The sequence below is a fragment of the Limanda limanda genome, chromosome 3 (genome assembly GCF_963576545.1).
Source record: "Limanda limanda chromosome 3, fLimLim1.1, whole genome shotgun sequence".
Lineage (NCBI taxonomy): Eukaryota > Metazoa > Chordata > Actinopteri > Pleuronectiformes > Pleuronectidae > Limanda > Limanda limanda.
Genome location: NC_083638.1, coordinates 17,540,105 through 17,553,865, shown reverse-complemented (window position 1 = coordinate 17,553,865; position 13,761 = coordinate 17,540,105). Strand labels below are relative to the sequence as shown.

Here is a 13,761-nt window from a genome sequence, read left to right as displayed (position 1 = left end):
CTCTCTTCATGTCCTCCTCCATCCGTTTTGCTCTATACCTTTTTCTCCCTCTCCGCCACCGGTTCACCGTGTCTCAGTGTCCATCCTCATCCATCCTTTCTCTCCTTCTGCATAGCCTAATGAAGTCAGGACCCCGGCGCAGTCCCCACTCTGCCACAGTTTTCCTTGATACCCCAACAATTTATCACTTTGTCAGGGAGACACTTAAAGTTCCTGGGCTTTAATAAGGGCATTCAGTGGGACGCGGGGGGCAATTAGGAAAGAGGAGCGAGTCGGCTTTGCATATTTACTAAATGTGCTGGTGTCATCGCCGCCGCCACCAACACGGACTGTTGACTGCATGAATTATTCCTCTATCTGCAATAAACAGCTGGGTAATTATTACTGCCATAATCAGATAAATAATTCTTCCTGTGATGTCGCAACGACATGACAAAATCTTTTAACTTATCCTAAAGAGAGCGGGAAAAAGGGAAGCTCGGGGAGAATTTATAGACGTGGTGTTACTAGGCTGAGCAGCGGTGGTGTTTTTTTCCTTTTCTTTTCATTCCTCTCTTCTCTTGCTACGCTGTCTCTCTTTCTTTCTCTACTTTTTTTTCCTGTCTCTTCGTTCCTCCCTCTCTTGTGTTCCTCTCAAGGACATTCATGAAAGGAGAGCTGCTATGGTGGAGAGAGCGCGGGCCTGCCTGTATGGCTGCCCTGCGATCACTCTCCGCTTCTATGCGTCAGTCTTTCTTTTTGCTGCTCTGTCTTTCTGATCCAGTTTGGGTGGAGACAAGTTCACTCCTTCAGTCTGATTGGATTTGTATATTCAGTGTGTGTGTGTGTGTGTGTGTCAGTGTGTGTGTGCGCGCGTGTGCTTGTGTGTGTGTTGAAGTATAATCTGGGTGCTGTGCTCTCTCTGCCTCTTTAGGAAATTACTTTTGAGAGTGAAACAGTGAAGAAAAGTATAGAAGATGTATGAAATTGAAAATCTTTCTTTCAGAATATTAGAAACATAATTTGGGCATCATTTCAACACTGGATTGGTTGTTTGCTTCCACCTTTTTAGTGGCACTTGTTTTACTACTTTAGTGAATTAGTTAATCAATCAGTAAGTCACTTAAATGGAAACTGTGTGTCATGAGGGTGTTGAAGGCTCAATACATTGAGCTGGTCACTGTCTAAATTGACTGGCTGACTTCCCCCTCTTTGCCAGCTATTGAATCATTTAATTGGAGCAATTAAAACAGCCAATCAGGTCAAGTCTCCATTAAATATTTAGAACCTGGCCAATTAGCTGCTCCGGTGCTGGACCGGACGACCGCAGGTTTGGCCTGCTGTCCCACAATGCCTCACTTTCTGATATCCCATCAGCCCTTGACCCCCCGCTGTGAACCAGGGGGTAAATAATTGAGGAAGATGTGAGAAACGTAGCTTTACTGTATTAGCCATTTTAATAAGTTAACAGTCCGGGGTTAAAAAGTCAGTTAGGATTTCAGTTATTTGAGAGTAGTTCAAGTGAGCTTGATTAGCTTGTCCAACAGTTCAACAGCCATCCAACGAAATCTGTAGTCTGCTCGCACTGCATTATATCAGGACTTTATTAGAATTTAAAGCAATGAAGTCTTTCAGAATAATGTCCACATTCTCAGTGTGTAATTGAAAGTAAACTTGCGAAAGTTATGGATTACAGTTCGGCTGTACCTAAGAACGGTTTTGTTAAATCAGATTTGAATGCTCAATACATTAAGTATTTTATTATTTTTTTCAGCTTAATTGAACTGCCCGATTTTTGAACAGCATTTTGCAGGATGTTCAGGGTGACAGCGTCATTTGTGCAATTTGGTAAACAAACCAATTCATCCTTCCCAGTTAATCTAGGCTAACTAACAATGGATCGGAAATAAGCATAAACATTTTTTTAAACAAATGGATTTCGAGACACAGAGACTTTACCCTATTAATTTGCTATAATTTGACTAATACTCGGAAGGCAGGAGATAACATTACCTAACCTAACCCTAACCCTGAGTCTAAAGTTTGACTTGAAGAATCACAGTTGTCTGAAGTGCGTCCAACTCACAATTCAAATCTTTAAAAGCAAATTGAAATGTTTTGTTTCTCACATTTTTTTGGTCCCCTTTCTTTCTTTCTTTCTTTCTTTCTTTCTTTCTTTCTTTCTTTCTTTCTTTCTTTCTTTCTTTCTTTCTTTCTTTCTGTCGTCTTTTTTTCACTCAGTCAAACACACACACACATACACACAAGCAGAGAGCACTTGCGGCGTGCAGAAGAGGGCTAATGAGGGTTGTATGTTGTGGCGGCTGGTTGGGTCGACACAGATCGAGGTGCCTTCAGCCGTTACAAATCTGTTTGGCTTTTGTCCACTACACAGCAATTAATAACACTGGGGCTGGGGGCAGGGAAGCAAAGGTCAGCCATTCAGCCAGACATGCACACACACACACAGACACACATACAAGTAGAGGTGTGTGCACATGATGCATGGACATTGATACACATACATGAACATACACACTGATGTAATCTCACTTTAACACTACATACATATACAAAATGGTTGTGACCTCTGAAAACTGCCTGTTTTGAAACAGTTTGAATGCATGAACCAACAAAAATAAACACACTTAATTTATATTTTAATATACGTAGGCACCAAATGGTTTGTGAACCTGAATGTTGCACAATAAGCCAAAACTTAAAGTTAACCAAATAGGGGCCAAGGAACCTCTATATATACACACATAGACACAGAGATATACAGTACAGTCCCACATCTATAATAACTGTGCTTTATATTACACACACACACAGAGGCACATTTATAGACCTGCTCTCATTCTCACACCACACACACACACACAGATATGCGCATGCACACACTTGCACACACAGCGCTCTGCATATTTAATTTATTTTGGAATTTAATCTGGTGCTGAGGAAGGAATGGGAATGCAAAGGCAATGACAAGGGTGTTGTGATTTCTTTATAAATGTCAGTAGCTGCAGAATGTGTTAACCTCACATTACAGACACACGGGGTACATTCAGATTTGTGATTTGAGGTTTTTAATTGAAAAGAGAAGTTGGGCAAAGAAAAGGGAGAGTAAAGAAAAAGGAAAAAGGACTAAGGATTGTTGATGAGCTTTGACTAAACTCTTATTGGAACTGCTCTTGTTGAATTATATTGGTTTTACTCGTTGTTTTGTGTGTGTGTGTGTGTGTGTGTGTGTGTGTGAGTGTGTGTGTGTTTTTACATTACCATGGCATGTGTGTTTTAGTAATTGTTTCCACTTCCCTTTTTAAGTTATTACCCCCCTGCAACAATAAGGCTGTGTGATTGCCGAATGAAATTGCTGTGTATGGGCTTTTAATGCATCCCATTTAGCCAGATTCGCTTAACAGATGTCACAGACAGACCTGTCCTGGCTGCTGTGATGAAATATATCCATCATCCTCCCACTTACAGCCTCTCGCACTCTCATTTAGCTTTTTTTCATCCCTGCAGTCTCATTGCCTTGTTTTTCTCCCACAGCTTCTCTGTCTTTTCATGTCCGCACCAGTGTCTCTGTAACTGTGAGATAGTTATTTATTCATTCTAAGGGATCTCAAGGGAATTAACAAATCTATGATTAAAAGTGTGTTTTAAATACACTCTCACACATGCTCAAACACACCTTAAGTTTACATTGTGCACCTGTCTCTCATTATAGTATACAGTTTTAAGATGTAGGCTAATATATGCAGTATTTTTAGTGATATCGCATATTACTTTGACTTATTTGAAAACCTTTTATCTAAAAGTTTAGTCTCATATTCTTATAGCAAGTGATGTAGAGTTCAAATTTTATTTAGGTGCAGTATTCAATCAATAATTGTTATTTAGCAAACATTTAGTTTATTTTACTATAAAACAATGTGTAAGTGTAATTATTTATTATTGTTACTTATTCATCTTTTTTGTGCTGTACAGTTTGTATTTATTTTATTTATATTTTACTTTGATCATGGACATTTTGGAAATTAAATTGCATATTTGTAATTGTGTGTTTTGCCTGTAGGAGGGACCTGGATGAACTTGAGGAACTTCAGAAGAGAGAGAGAGATTGTCTGCAGGTCGTAAAAGAGCAAACAGACAGGGTTTACCAAGCGCACCGGTTACATCACCTCCTCAGTACAGCGCAGGTTGGTTCTCACACAAATATCTGACAAGAGGCAAAACTCAAGTGGTGGAACGTCGTGGTACGCCCCCCCCCCCCCCTAAAGAAGTCTGTTTTTCTGAATTAACAAGTAATTTTTTCCTGAAGAAAAGTCATTCTGGATTGTCTTTTTTCTCAAGTGAATGCAATTTGCTTCCTTACATATTCCTGAGTTGCTTTATACATTTTTATCCATTAGTCTTGTGGACCGGATGTAGCTTTGAGGCTGGATGTTCCCCACCACTGCTTTAAACCTATCATGATTTTACTAATAATTTTTCCAAACTGAACAGTAATTGTATAGTTATGGCTCATGTAGAGTATTCATTAGCAGTTATTCATGTTACAAAATAATATCCACTTCATTATCCGTAAGAGCAATATTGAATTTCAACGGTGAATGAGAGATCATGTCAGATACACACTTACAGCAAATTTGTCATTATCTGGTGTCACGGTGGTCGGTTAAAACGTTTGATCTCGAGAACTCAGGCAACATCACAGACTCACTAAACTTTGTACAAGGGCAGTCATGTAGACATGGCAATACGTAGGTGCACATGGATGCACATGCGCAGCTAAACATGCAGCGTCTTAAACAGGTAATGAGGTACAACTAGGGAGTTGCTTCACAAACTGGCTGTAGTTTTGTCTGAGTAAGTGTGTGTCTTCATGGCTCTTCTGATGTGCTGAGTGGATATTTCAGTGATTCCCCTGGCACAGGTAAGTGTGTGTGTGTGTGTGTGCGTCTGTGTGTGTGCTTGTGTGTGTGTGTGTTTGTGTGTGTGTGTGTGTGTGTGTGTGGCATCCACACATCTCTGTGACTCCCTACTGGGATCATAATGAAGACAAAGCACACTGGTCACTGTTGATTCAGCACCAACACTCCTCTCACTTTCTCTCTCTCTCTCTCTCTCTCTCTCTCTCTCTCTCTCTCTCTCTCTCTCTCTCTCTCTCTCTCTCTCCTACATACCTATGCAAACAGCTTCGTCATCATCTGCCTCAATACTTTTCTTCCTGCGAGCATCCTATGTTCTTCTGTGATGCTCACAGACTCACAACTTTAAAATGGCCAAATATAAAAATAGTGTACGCTGGAGTGCAGCAGAGTTTGCATTGGTTGTGTCATGTTTGACTCTGCAGATGCTTTGGATTGGATCAGTTTGTATCATTTCGCATATGAACTATTTTGGGTAATTAGTGAAACAAGAGAATAAAGAAAGAAAGTAGAAAAGTTTGTCTGTTCGCCCCGCCCTCTGTCCATCTCGTTCTCCCTGTATATCTCTCTCTCTCTCTCTTTCTCTTTCTCTGCATATGGCAGGGGACTCTTTCCCTTCGTAGCTTTGACCTTGTCAGCAGTGAATAGATGGCTCTCCCACACAGTTCATCCTTCCTCACTTCTCGAACCCAAGCCCACACACACACACACACACACACACACACACACACACACACACACACATACACAGCTTACCAAAAGGCCCCAAGTCCCTCTGACAGAGATAGAGAAGGTGTGTTCCTGAGGTCAACATCATTGCTCTTCCCGTAGCTAGGTTGGTACTCTTAGGCATGTGTGTGTGTGTGTGTGTGTGTGTGTGTGTGTGTGGGTGTGTGTATGTGTGTGAGAGTGTGTGCCTTTTGGAGTGGTGAGATTTATGTTTGTGTATGTGTTTGTGTGGTGTGTATGTCCCCATCCTTCTGTCCTCTCCTGTTTAAGGTGGATCTGTACACTCAACTCTATTGCATTTTTAGAATGATAGTGAGCAGTAAAGTTTTTTGTAAAATGGTGGTTATTGAGTCACTGCACAATTTGGAAAAAAATCCCTCAAGGCATTGTAGAATATCACATTCCCAAGAATGGGATTGATCTTAGAATTGACAACAGTTTTAAGAAGTGATCTGCCCATCATGACACAATCACAATGATGCATTAGCTCTTCTTTCAGCTTCATAAGATTGAGATGCATCAGCAAGAGATCAACTCCTCCCATTGTGTCTACATCCCAAAGGTGAGGAAATTAGGGTCAGTGGAGTTGAATTAATATCTTTCAACTCACTTGACATTTAAAGTGCTCATTGCCCAATAATGAAACATTTACTAATTAACCAGTCTGTTAATATGTTATTTTAAAAGAGTGAGGTTTGGGTCGATATGGTGGGAGTAATTTCCCACTTAAGCCTTTTCTCTCTTCTCTCTCTTTCTCTCCGGTGTCTAAGTCTTTTAGAGTGGCTTAAATAGCAAGCAGTGTTATTAGCATATAGAGTAGATACAGAGTCCTCCAACTCCAAGCTTTGGTCTGGCAATTAACTTACAGCCAAAAGAATCACTGTGGTTTGAAAAAGTATTAATGAGTCTGTCTGTGGCAAATCTCTACCTCACTTCAGAACAGCGGAGGAAACGTATTAATTTAACCTGTGTACACGTGCGTATTTGTGCTTTTGAGAAATGAGATACAAGTCACGATGCCACCTCTGAGACAGATGCAGTTATCCCTGTAGTATGTTTGGTACAGTATCTGCGTGAAGTGCACACATTGAACTGCTCCAGCCAAGTATTTTACCTTTGGATTGACAAGTTCTCAGGTGTCTGCTTTAAGGCTCAGACATACAGTAGGTTGATGTTGATAATGCAACACAAAGTTGATTGTTTAGAACGAAAAAGTGATAAAGATGTTCAAATAACTGTATTTGAAGACCCTTACGGACACAGGTGGATGACGACCTTTTCGTCATGGACTCCAAAGTTTACTAGTATTTGAAGTTCCACAACTGTTGTCACTGGGAGCACATCTTTTTTTGTTTTCACAGTTTCCAAAGATTTGGGGTAATGTGGTTAATATGAAGGGCAATAACAGGTAAACTATACATGAAAAACTGCATGAAGAAGTTGTTAACGAAACTGATGTTTGAAATTACCTCAGAATATTGACTGTAAAAGTTAAATGACGAACTGTTGTCTGTTTAATTTTAAGCTGTCCCAGGAGCCGGCTGTTCTATAATTTGGTTGCCTAAAATGGTTCCCCTGACAAACAAAATTACTTTGTGGTTTTCCCAAACTCCAAATGGACTTTAACACAATGTAGTGATCAGGGAGTAAAACACCCAGGAGCATATGTAGGAGTCACACAATACAACTGCAGTGTCCTTGGTTTGAATCTGAGTTGGAACCTCTGTTTCATCCTTACTCTATTTAACCTGATACTTTCAGTTTCAGTTATTATTTCTAACATGTACATCTCATAGCAAGGGAGACATACATGTACACATCTAATCAAACCACATTGCTCATACTGATACACTGTCTCCCTCAGTCTCACAATTTCTGTGTTGTACAGGGTTAACGTCTCTCCCTCTCTTGTTCTCTCTCTCTCTCTCTCTCTCTCTCTCTCTCTCTCTCTCTCTCTCTCTCTCTCTCTCTCTCTCTCTCTCTCTCTCTCTCTCTCTCTCTCTCTCTCTCTCTCTCTCTCTCCAGAGCCCAGGGATCTTCAACTCTCCATCCAGGCGAGCCCCCCATGAGACCGAGCTGCTGCTGAGGCAGGTCAAGTACCAGGCCCCCACCAGAGTTGTTCCCATAGGCAGGGCTGGTCTCTTGGGCATGGCGGACTCGACAGCCCCAAGTTTCCGTGGGAGTTCTGGATCCCCGAGGATCAAACCCACTAGAACATGCTGCTTCAAGCCCATTTTGCCCCCCATTGCCAACAGGAAACAGCAGGTGAGAGGGTCAGAGCTATAGGACCATGTCAGACACAATCAGGTGGAGATAGGTGACAATTATATAAATGAGAAACTAGGATGACAGATTGTAAAACCTCTTGCAAATGCTTTATTCCTCCTCCTTTCCTCATACGTCCCCCTCACAAAGTAATGTACTAATTATTAGAGCTCTCTAACATTCCCTTCTTTATTTATGGAGGAAGGTTCTTGATGAAAGCACGGAGCCTTTTAAAAGTCCTTTTAAAGAAGAATGACATCATTAAAACATGGCAGACAGCTCTCTTGGGGGCTACAGCTCAGAGGTGTTTAGTGTATTTCAGTGAGCACTATATGTGTGGCTCCATCATCTGTAGCTTTACCACAGTGCACATACAATGTCACCTATTCCACCGGTATGTTCTGTGCTGTGATAGGCACATGTGATTTGGATGTAATATTACTTTAGTGTGGAATTCTGCAAGTTTATTGCCTTCTACCAAGGAGGTCATGTTTTTGTTGGCTTTTCTTTTATCCAATCGTATATTTAGCAGGATTATGCAAAAAAAACTGTCGGACAGGTTTGGGTCAGGCAAGAGCCCATTAATCTTTGGTGCAGATCCGGATCAGGGGGCGGATCCAGGATTTTTTTTTTCACTTTAACATTGTGAGATTAGGTGTTTTTTCAACATGTTAATTCCTCAGAAAATAATTCATGAATCTTGATAAGAAATTCAGGCATGTTTAGAGGACCGATATTCATAGAGGGACTGTTGACTGTTGGCGGAGGTATGCACTTGTACTGAGTTCCCTTCTAATGTTAATATATAATTTATTTTTAAGGTACTGGCCAATGGAAGCATATATCTAGTGTATAATATGCATCAGAGAGACATATATTATTACAAAAATGTAATGTAGTATCTAGTTGAGACTAGACAGAAGCAACATGGGCATTTCATTGAAGTTTTCTGTCTTGATAAGTGTTGGATGCATTGTATATGTTGACTCACAACTCACTGGGATTGAATAGAACTGTTATTGTTAATGTTATTGTTTTCACAACAATGACCTGCTAATTCATCCAGTCCTTATATCAAAACCTCTGTATGTTTAACTGGAGCAGTAAAGAGTTGCCGTCAGCTTAGAATTTATCTTATTACAATTTACTATACTCCAGTTATGCATTTGTGGCTATGTGTTGTGCATGTGTCAATGTAGGTGAGAGATTTTGTGGGTACTGGTGTGTGTGTGTGTTTATGTTAACAATTTGATGAGGAGTCACTTCAGCATTTGTGTTATTTACGCTCTATAGCTCTTTATGGCAACGTGCTTTCCCTATTATTAGTTTCTAGCAATGTAAAACATACAGTAAGTGAGCAGAAATGAGGCATGGATATTTCTAATTTTATTAGCTGCACTTCAACTGGCTGTAGTTAGAGCTAGTTCAGTAATGATGTCAGGAAAGTCTCCTTGTGCTGACATGGAGAAGAATACATCACTTACGTTTTTACACAGAGGTCCTCGGCCTCCCTGTGTTTCTTTTGTTTTATGCCTGTGACTCGTGCAGGAAGTCCCCTTCTCTTTCTTTCTGTCTATTCCCGTCCCCGCTCTCACCTCCCCGCTCCCCCCCTCCCCCTCCCCCTTCCCTCTTGTGATAACTATCTGGTGGTGATGGATAAGGTTGAGGTGCTGGCTGTGGAAGTGGTCAGGCCAGGCCACCGATCCTGTGGCGATAGGAGCAAGGACAGGGTCCCTGTCCCTTCCTCTTTACCCCCCCCCCCCACCAAACCACTCCCCCCATCCTCCCTCCTTTTTTAACAACAACAACTGAAGGTCACCTCAAACAAAGCAACAACATTTAAATTAATCTAAACTACACAAAGTTTGCGCATTTCTTTAAAAAGAAGAGTGTATACACTACAAATACACAAGTTCAGAGGATGCAGTTTGCTGCTTATATTCACCAGACAAATACAAGTTTCAACATGTGTTTGGTATTTTAACTAAAGTATCTTTTGGTATTTCACACAGGCTGTTCTCAACAATGGAAAACAAGAACAGCATCCCTGCTTTTTGTCCAAAAAATTTAAAGAATAACTATAGGAAGAGATAAAAAGAGGAGATTTGCATTTCTGCACCTTTCTTATATCAGTGGCAATGTCCTCAGCTTTTCTTGAATTATTTATAAATCACCGCCTGTTTTTTAGAAATTACAAAAAGCTTTCAAAGAATTCAATTTGTTTTTTCTTTGAAATCACTTTAACATTTACTTCTTATGACAGTAACCATAACATGTTTCACAAGTGTTCTGTGTGTCTTAAGAGCAATGGTGTGACAGTCACAATAGAGTCTTGAGGGGATGCAGCGGGGGAAGCGAGGTTAGACATGGATTGGCCCCAAATCGTGTTGCTAAAAACAACCCTTCTCTGTCTTTGTAACTTTGATCTATCAGGAGGCATCAAAAACATCACTCCAGGGAAGGAGTCACAATGTCAAGAAGATGGTACATGGAGGAAAATGACAGACAGCTGTTTCAAGTTTAACTGACGTTTTCTGAGATTTGGTCCCAAAACTCTGTGTGGAAGTTAGAGAGGAAACACAATATACATGTTATGCATCTCCAATTCAAGCACTCAAAGAAAGAATCAAGGATAATGATGATGTTATATTATCTTTGTAATTTTATTATTAATAACTCAACATAAAATACCAAAACCAACGATGTGTTCAGTCTTTAAAAGTCTAATTTATCCCTGCATCATTTAGCACCTCTTTGTTGTCAAAGGTTGTTGAAACACATAAAATATGTTACATACTTATCGTTTAACTTTTCTCGTGTGTTATTTTTGAAGCACTACGTGAACTACACATACACCGACATTTTCTACTTTTGGATGAATCCTCTCAATGAGCTCAGTGCTGTTATGATGATTGAGCAGAGGAAATAAATGCAAAGAAAATGACAAATAAAATGAGGATAAAGGATATTGTTAATGGCAACAGGGAAAATTAAGTCTTATGAAATAACATGAATCTGTGGTTAATCAGACAAGATAACAGATATGCAGCTCAATGTGTATTTATTTCCTATTTTCTCCATCTTTGTTCATTGTCTTCCCTCTGCAACCATTTCCTCTGACTTGCTTAGTTTTACTCCCTCTTTCTCTCTGTCTCTCTACTTCTCTCTGGGAGAGATGCAGTGGATTGGCCTCTGGTTTTAGCACTAAGCCATCACTACCTGTGGGAGAGGGATCAGAGAGGGGAAGAGGCGGGTTCTGAAACAGAAGGATACAGTGATCATTATCTGATTCTTGTGTTTCTCTGTGTGTGTTGGTGTGGTTGTGTGTCTGCACAGGGTCTGTTCCAGCAGCCAGGGGTAATGTGGGACCAGTGCGTGCGTTGTCCTGACCTGACACTGCAGCTACAGAAGTCTTACACTCAACTGGAGGAGGCCCAGAAACAGCTACAACATCACAAGTCCACAACACTCCAGGGTGGCACACTGTGAGAGCGATGTACACACACACACAAAACACACAAATTATACTAGAAGGATTCTAACATACATTTAATGAACATACAGTAGGGGTTTAAAAGCTTTTCTTTGGTTATGCATTTTTTTCTTGCATAAAAAGCAAGATATACATGCCTGTGAAAACAATATATGATCTCAACACAGTCACAGACAAAGTCATACAACATTAAGGGACAAATCCTTATTAGGAAAACTAATGGGTGTATGCCAGACGATTATTTCCTGACCGCCTTATATTGTGTTTTTTAACAGGGCCATAGTCTATCCATGAATTATTTCAAGGCTTGGTTTTAATTAGGGATTGTGCATGTGAATGTGTGTGTCCTCACTAAAACACTTGACTATAGCCTCATTACCACTACAGGCTTATCTATTTTGTGTGTGTGAAGTGCTGTTATTAACCCTCCATTTGATCTGTCTCTCACAATAATTTCCCTGACTACAGTATAAAAGACCACCCAGCTTTCTAGCCACTCCTTTATCAGCAATTTGTCACACAAATTATTAAATGAATAGATTTACATTTTATAAAGAAACTTGCATTACTTTGTATTAACTAAGACTTTCCTTTTATTTATTTGTATTTGTATTTTTTTTTTTTTTTACATTTTCTCCCTTATCTATTCATGAGCAACCTGGTGACTAAAGACTTACCTGAACTTCAGCCTTAAACCTTTTGGGTTTTTTTCTTGTTATTTTCCAATCAGAGAAACAGGAAGAATGAACCAAACCAACGATTCCTTCACACAGCCAGCCTGGGCCGAGCGCTTCAAATCGCAGATGACACACTGACTCCAACAGGAGGTAGGTTTGAAACTACAAACACAGAAATTATTAATATTATTGTTATTGCAAATTTAGATATTGGATATACCAACAAAAAGTCATCATTACCGGCCATTTACCCACGTACTAAACATGATAAATGTTTCCTTTCCTGCCTTTAAGCTGAAATCAAACATACTTTAATTTCTTTCACATCTAATGTAGATCTGGTCCACCTGCAGTTACGGTCCATCTATAACTGACTGCTGTCACATATGGTCAAGATTGTTGACTGAAGACTCACAACAACACACTTTGTCTAATGTTACAATCATCGTGCCTGTCAGTCTGTCAAACAAAGCTATTGTGAGTCACTTTAAGATTTTTTTTTCTTATTGTCATCTGTTGTTAATGGAACAACCTCAACAATGTGATCAAAAGTATGAGAGAAGCAGAATTAATGGTCGAAAGGGAAGGAACAGGAGTTTAGTGTCTGCTCTAGGTTTGTAATAATCCTGGAATAATTTAAAATTGGTCACACACTTAATAAAGATGCTGGTCTTCATCTTTTTGCATCAAATTCATCAGGATTACATTATATCCAATGTCTGGAGCTTGGTCATGAGGTCAGCTCATACAGCACCTTTCAACCTGAGGCAGACTGATAGCAGTCATGGGTTTATCCAGGGGGTTGCCTGGGATTCGCTCTGAAAGGTTCCTTTTCTATAAGAAAAGAGGAAACACTGAAGCGGTGCGGCCTAACCCTTTCAACTTGAGTTGAACAAATTTGTCAAAAGTGACAGCAATTTAATAAATCGCCGCTCTCTATCACACACATATGCACACCCAGCCACACACATACACACAATTCCCACTCATGCCCTCCACTGCCCCCTCTCCATGTATACGTAAATGAGGTATATGCATGTGTGTGTGTGTGTGTGTGTGTGTGTGTGTGTGTGTGTGTGTGTGTGTGTGTGTGTGTGTGTGTGTGTGTGTGTGTGTGTGTGTGTGTGTGTGTGTGTGTGTGTGTGTGTGTGTGTGTGTGTGTGTGTGTGTGTGTGTGTGTGTGTCAGTATGGTAGAGGGAGAATGTGTGTGCGTGGGCCCTGCAGTCTGGTCCAGGCATTAGGTAATTGACTGTGTCTTTGCTCAAGGCCTTTCATGGATCACCGTCCTTTATTAGCTCACTTCCCAGCACACACACACACACACACACACAGCAAGTTTCCCAGCAGCTCCACCCCAACCTCTTACCACCCACCGCCAGCATCCAGACCCAATTGCCCGGAAACGAAGAGTGAAACAAGAGAGAGAGAGAGAGAGGAGCAAGGGAAAGGGGAGAAAGCGGCGACAGGAGAATGAACTAACACTGCCCCAGGAAGTGGAGATAAATAAGTAAGGGGAGTGAGTGGGCGGGTGAATGGGATCTCCTGCAGCTGACAACAGCGGTTGGGGGAGTGGGATCAGTTTTGCTCAATGGATCTATGCTGTGTTTGTTTTATACACTATTGATGGAACACTTGTAAGCTATTTGAGCACGTGTGACACGTGTGACGTGGGCGGCTGTG

General features: G+C 40.6%; 1 protein-coding gene across 1 annotated transcript in view; it reads left to right on the top strand.

The window, feature by feature from the left end:
• Window positions 1–13,761, top strand: part of spata17 (spermatogenesis associated 17) — a 37,559-nt gene that overhangs the window by 10,808 nt on the left and 12,990 nt on the right. The window contains exons 7-10 of the mRNA XM_061067632.1: window positions 4,061–4,184; window positions 7,671–7,910; window positions 11,247–11,395; window positions 12,134–12,230. Coding sequence (XP_060923615.1) covers window positions 4,061–4,184; window positions 7,671–7,910; window positions 11,247–11,395; window positions 12,134–12,218 — 598 coding nt within the window. The 3' untranslated portion in view covers window positions 12,219–12,230. The remainder of the gene's footprint in view (window positions 1–4,060; window positions 4,185–7,670; window positions 7,911–11,246; window positions 11,396–12,133; window positions 12,231–13,761) is intronic.